Source organism: Apis cerana, linkage group LG13, assembly GCF_029169275.1.
Source record: "Apis cerana isolate GH-2021 linkage group LG13, AcerK_1.0, whole genome shotgun sequence".
Taxonomy (NCBI): domain Eukaryota; kingdom Metazoa; phylum Arthropoda; class Insecta; order Hymenoptera; family Apidae; genus Apis; species Apis cerana.
Window position 1 is genome coordinate 1,269,709 of NC_083864.1, and position 6,570 is coordinate 1,276,278.

At 16.6% G+C, this 6,570-nt stretch overlaps 1 protein-coding gene across 2 annotated transcripts; it reads right to left on the bottom strand.

Moving 5' to 3' along the window:
- Positions 1–1,506: 1,506 nt before the first annotated feature.
- Positions 1,507–4,700, bottom strand: LOC107996963 (endocuticle structural glycoprotein SgAbd-2). 2 transcript variants are annotated; one of them, XM_062083523.1, is made up of 4 exons: positions 4,574–4,700; positions 3,248–3,390; positions 2,452–2,593; positions 1,507–1,907 (listed from the first exon to the last, which is right to left on the bottom strand). In XM_062083523.1, exons 1-4 carry the CDS (start codon positions 4,583–4,585, stop codon positions 1,689–1,691), a joined length of 516 nt encoding a protein of 171 aa, XP_061939507.1. In that variant the 5' UTR covers positions 4,586–4,700; the 3' UTR covers positions 1,507–1,688. The 2 variants fall into 2 exon arrangements, with proteins under 2 accessions (XP_061939507.1, XP_016910777.1); XM_017055288.3 differs by having other exon boundaries at positions 2,452–2,596.
- Positions 4,701–6,570: the final 1,870 nt, after the last annotated feature.

Consider the following 6,570-nt stretch of genomic DNA (forward strand, 5'->3'; position numbering starts at 1 on the left):
AGTTCAACTAGCATGCTTTCCCGTAGTATTAAGGAATTCATAAATTATGTTATGGATCATCACTGTGATCTATTATAAATGTATATTCGTATTTATATATTACTTAATGTAAGAAAATTTATCTTAAGAAATTAATTTCAATTAATTTTGATTTAATATAAATTACAATATTATCAAATTACAATATTAAAATTTAAATTATAATATTATCAAATTACAAGATTAGTAATTTGTTTTTATCATCAATAATTTTATTTAATTATTTTATTTACTTTAATAAAATTAGATCGCATAATTTGTTTTAATTTTATAAAATTAAAAATTTAAAAATTTTTGATAATTAAGAATAATTAAGAATTGTTGATTAAAAAGTATATTTCTAACAAAAACAAATTGTTTATTTATAAATGCAAATATAAATAAGTAAGTTTCCATATTTGTTAAGATTTCATACATATATATGTTCATTGATTTAATTTTAATAATAATTTACGAATAATCTATATATTTGTCTATATATAATAATTAATTATTAATTCAATAACTCTGATAAAAAATAATTTAAAAAATATTTAGAATAATTGAAAATGAAAATATTATAATATTATTATATAAAATTATAATTTAATTAACATTTATAATTTAATTATAATTTAATTAACATATATTTTAAATATATTAATTATTATTTTTAATGATTAAAATTATTATTGTTCAAAGATATTTTAAAACAAGAATATAAAAATAAAAATGAGTAACATATATTTATTTTTATTATGCTTTTTTTAATATATCGAATAGTGACAAATTTTAGATATTATATTCTCTCTTTTTTCTGTCTTTTTATCTATAAATTTTCTTATCAAATTTTTTAATAGAAATATATCTGACTTATGCAATAGAAATAAAGAAATAATTAATAATATAAAATAATTAATATATAAAAATAATTAATATAAAATAAGTAATAATAGAGAAATAATTGTTTATGATAAAAAAATTATATAAAAAACTTTGGAAATATATATATATATTTTTTTAAATAAAAGAAAAAATATATATCTATTATTTATAAATATTAGAAAATTTATATCATAATAAAATATAAATTTTTAAAACATAAATTTAAAATCACAATTAATTAGCATAAATATTTTTATTTTTATTAAATATATTTCTTGAATATTTCCATTTCTAATACAACATGCATGTTTATATTTAAAATATAATGAATTATCCTATTAGAAAGATAGAACTTGTTACAAGTTATGCGATAACTGTATGAAGTTATAATATATCAATATATAATACTCAAATATTCTAAAATATATATAAATTACATAAATTTGTATATTGCGTAAATAATATTATTTTAAATATATTCAAATAGATTTAAATAATAAATAATAAATAATAAATAAAATTAAAGATAGATATTATTATATCCAAAAATAATTTGTAAAAAATATCTTTTTAAATAAAGGAAAGAATATAAAGGAACTTAAATAAAGTGAGAAAAAATAAAAAATATTTATTCATCTATTATATAATGACTGTTATATTATGTTGAATCTTGATTTCTATTATGTATGATATACATATGTACATATTTGGTCGGATTATACGGCAATATATATTAAGTGCAAGCTTGGAAATTCTTAAAATCATTTAGTTAGTTAATATTTTATTTAATATCTTCGGTAAAGATTTGAATTATATGATTGTCTATAATCTGAATCATCAGGTCCAGGTGGATTAGCTGCAAGTGCTCGTCTAATTGCTTCTGGAATAGGAGGAGGAGTTGGTAAATGTGCACCTTGAGGATGGAAACCATTTTCATCTGCTGTATATTCCAAAGTAATAGGAGTACCATCCGGTGCGGTATATGAATATCTTCCTTGAACAATCTATAAAATAATGCATTTGGGAAAATTCTAAATACTATATAGTATCTATATTACAAGATATGAATATTTAAATATTTAAATATTCATTTACAATTTAATATTAGGATATTAAATAGTACAGACAATTTTAAAATTTAAAATTATTTAATTTATTGTAATAATTTAATAATTTAACAATTTGATAATATATAATATATAATTATAATATATAATTTATAAATAAAAACATAAAAATTATATAATTAATAAAGTAATTTAACATTTTTGAAAGTTATTTTATGTAATTTGTCTTATGACATATCTTATGACATAATTATAATGGTGATAAATATAGTTTAAAATTAAGAACATATTAATGAAATAATAATTTAATAAATTTCATATTGCAAAAGCATTATTATTTGTTCCATACTTTATTTGAATATAACAAATTTTATTCGATAAATAAAAAATGTGATTTATAATATGAAATTATACTGAAGAAGTTATATTATAATAATAAAATAAAGAAAAAATTTAATAAATAAATAATGAAAAAATTTACCTCAGTTTGTGTTGGTGGAGCACCTTGAGGTCTTCCACTTTCAGCAACTGAAATTCCATTTTCGGTATCATAGCTAAATGTATAAGTTCCATCTGGATATGTATCTTTTTGTTGACTACGTATAGCTATAAATCTTCCAGGACTACTAAAAAGAATAAATAAATTTTTTTTATTATATAAAATTCAAATACTTTTAAGATTGATTTATGATTTAATAATATATATTTTTATAAGAAATACATGAAAATACAATAAAATACATAAAAAATCAGAAAGAAAAAATTATTAACCAATATTTCGATAATGCATACTTACAATACATACTTACAAATACGAATTCTTGTTTGTTAGTTATATATAATTTATTATATATATTATATATATAAAGTTATATATAATTTATTATATATAATTTTATTATATTAGATTTACAATATATCATTTCTAACAATTTGAATAATTATGATTATTTATTTTAAAATTTTTGTAAATAGATAATCATTTACTATTTATTTCAATTGATTATATATAAAATGGACATATATTTCTTTATTCCCAACTTCAGAGTATAATAATAAAAGAATATTATCTGATAAAATTGAATTCTAAAGTAAATATTAACATCTCAGATTAATTAAAAGTTTGAAGTGACTGACATGTTCCAAACTTAAAAAATTCTTGAATTTGACTAAAAATATTTTATTATAAAACAATTGTTCTAATCGAATTAGAAGAATAGTATTTAATTATTTTTATTGTATATATTAAAATATATAATATGTATATAAATACATACTTATACTGGGGTGTATATTGCGGTTGTATTGTTGGTTGTTGATAAGTTGGTCTAGGTGTTGATCGATAAGCATTTTGTGTTGGAAAACCACGAAATGCACCATACTGTCCAAGAGCACAGCCAAATAAACTGAACACCAATAACTGAAATTTTAGCGATTTTAATTTTTTCAAAATATTAAAATTTTATAAATATCATAATTTTTATTACAAATATTGTTTATTAATTACATTTTATATTATTAATAAAAATAGATTTGTGCGAAATTATGAGTATAATAATTTATATATTATATGCTATATGCTATATTTATTATATTATATGCTATAACTATATATTATTATATTATATATACTATTTCTATTATATATTATTATATCTCTAACTTCTAAATTTATATAGGATGTTAATATTTCTTTAACATTTCTAAAGAATCGATTTTAAGATCTTTAAAAAAAATGAAATAGGAAAATGTTAGTTGAGGTTTATTTATTAAGTATTAAACAAATTTGTATTAGCGAAGTAAACGAACAAAGTGAAATAGTAATAAAGCAAATTTACTTCTATTTGTTTCTTATTTCAGTATTATAAACTTCAATTGCTTGTAAATAAGTTGTTAATCAATATTTTTTATTTTAACTTTTGTATTTATTTATTTTTTATACCAACTTCTAGAATCGATTCTCGATATGTTACAAATATATTAACAATTTATGTAATATACAATTTAAAATAACTTTTAGAATAAATATATGATATTCGTAATAGATTTAATATTTAATATATTTACATAGTAAAATTATGGAAAATATTTTTTTAAGAAGGAAGGGAAATTTCTATTTTCGAGATATTAAAATAATATAAAAAAATATATATATATATATTTATTTATTTATTTATTTATTTATTATTATTCCATATATATATATAAATATTTTGGAATATATATATTGGAAAATATTTCTTGAAAATAAAATAAATATTAAGAAATGTGTAGAAAATTAAGATCAAATAATAATTAACCAAAAGTTAATATAAAAAAAAATAGAAAATATAAAATATAACATTTTATTAATTGATTAATTTACTTATTTAAGTAATTAAATTATCTACGAAATTGTATTTTTGATTTCTTTTAAAATATTAGAATTATAATATTAAAATAATATTTTAATAATATTAAAATATTAGAATATTAATGACATTAATAGTATAAAATATAAAAATGAAGTATTAATACATTTAGAATATTAATTAATGAGAAAAATCGCGTTTATTTTAATTTTGAATCACTTATATGTTATTACATTAATAACAATCACTCACTATGTGCTGCATGATGATGGTTGCTGAATATTGCGCGTAGATTTGAACAAGATCGAATCTGCAGTACCGTGAGTACAAATACTGCCAGCATTTATATGAAGACGCTCAAGAAGAGTCTTCCCTTCCCATTCCCTCTATTCATATATCTAACCGTTCTCCTCATAACTTTTCGCCCTCACAATTCTGCCCCACCTAAGTTCTGTTCTCGAACATCTTACATGCTAGAATTAATGTTTCTTCACGCAAATCTTTCAGAAACAAGCGTCAGTCGGTAGCTACTTGTTCATTATTTATTGAGTTTATCGAAATACTTATGAATAATTCTGCAATTAAAGACATATATTTTATATATTTTATAGAATTTTAGTGATTATTTATCAATACTTTTAAAGTAATTTATTATTTATATAATTTAAACATTTTATTGAAAATTTATAAACAAAATACAACTTTGGATATATGTACAATCTTTAAATTAAATATTTTATTACTTTATATTTTATTTAATTTATGTGTACATACAAAATAAATTCCTTTTTAAATGACTTAATTTTGTCAATCATTTTTAATTTTATTAAAATAAATAAATAATTTTATATTTCAAAGGAATAATTTATATGATATTATATATATATTATATATATTATATAGAATTAATATTTTGTTGAAATATATTATATATATATATATATATATATATATGTTTATATTTATATTATATATAAATACAATATAAATTTTTCAAAATAAGAAACACTTTATTTAAAATGTTATACTTTACATTTTTATTTTACTAATAATTGCTAAAACAAAATAAAAAAGATTGTAAAAAGTTATTTTAGACTGAAATTATAAGATACAAAAAGTTATTAACTTTACTTTTTAATAAGTTACTTATAAAATTATTATTATCATAATATTTTTATTATTTATAAAATATTGTAAAATTTATTTTTTCTATTTTTACATATTTAGAATATAAGATTTCTTGATTAAAAATAAAAAACAATAAAAAGGAATAAGCAATAAATGATATAAATATATATATATGATGATGATGATGAATTGTATTTTATTGCATTTGAAAGTTAATAAAAAGAACAAAATATTATTTTTTACATATAAAATTTTGTTGCATTAATATGTATAAATATAATTGAAATAATTTAATGTCATTTTAATTTTTTAATTATCTGATATTATTTTAATTATTATTTCATAATAAATCTTTTTATAAATATAAGCGAATATATATTTTAATTCTTCCAAAAAACGAATAATTATAATAATTAAGACTATTTATAATACAATATATTAAAACATATGTACGCACACATATATATAATTTGAACAATTTCAGTATAAATTGAATAATGCTAATATTGGTAATATATAAACTTTGAAAATCAATAACTCAATAATAGCCTATGAAAAATACAAGTGTATATAATATTTTAAATATTAGTTAATAAAAATATATATACAATAATATTAGTTAATAAAAATAATATACAATAAGAAGTATAGAATTGTAAAAATTAAAAATAATTGGAATTTTCAACTTTATCTCAAAATTATCATGATTTAGCTTATACTTATACTATATATATATATATATATATATCTTTATACTATGTTATTACTTTAATTTAAAACATTTTTTCAAATCTAATATTTATAGAAATAATCATGTATAGATATTTAAAAAAAAGTATATGTATGGAAAATTAAATATATTATATATATATATATATAAAAGTTGCACAAATATGCAATTTTTATATTTAAATATATAATTTTTATTTCAAATATTTTATTAATTTTTTGTTATGAATAAAAATTATTCTTCAAACAAGAAATTATCCTAATAAGAAAAATAGAAAGCATCTAATTAGATATATTAAAATATTTAATACAATAAAGTACATTAAGGCGTTTCAAAAAAAATGAACGGATGCTATTATGAAATAAATATAATATTAATATTAGAATTTTCT

Coding starts and splice junctions, on each gene's coding strand:
- LOC107996963 (XM_017055288.3), bottom strand. Junction 2,597..3,247: donor CAATATACACCCCAGTATAA/GTATGTATTTAT, acceptor TATTCTTTTTAG/TAGTCCTGGAAGATTTATAG. Junction 1,908..2,451: donor CTCCACCAACACAAACTGAG/GTAAATTTTTTC, acceptor ATTATTTTATAG/ATTGTTCAAGGAAGATATTC.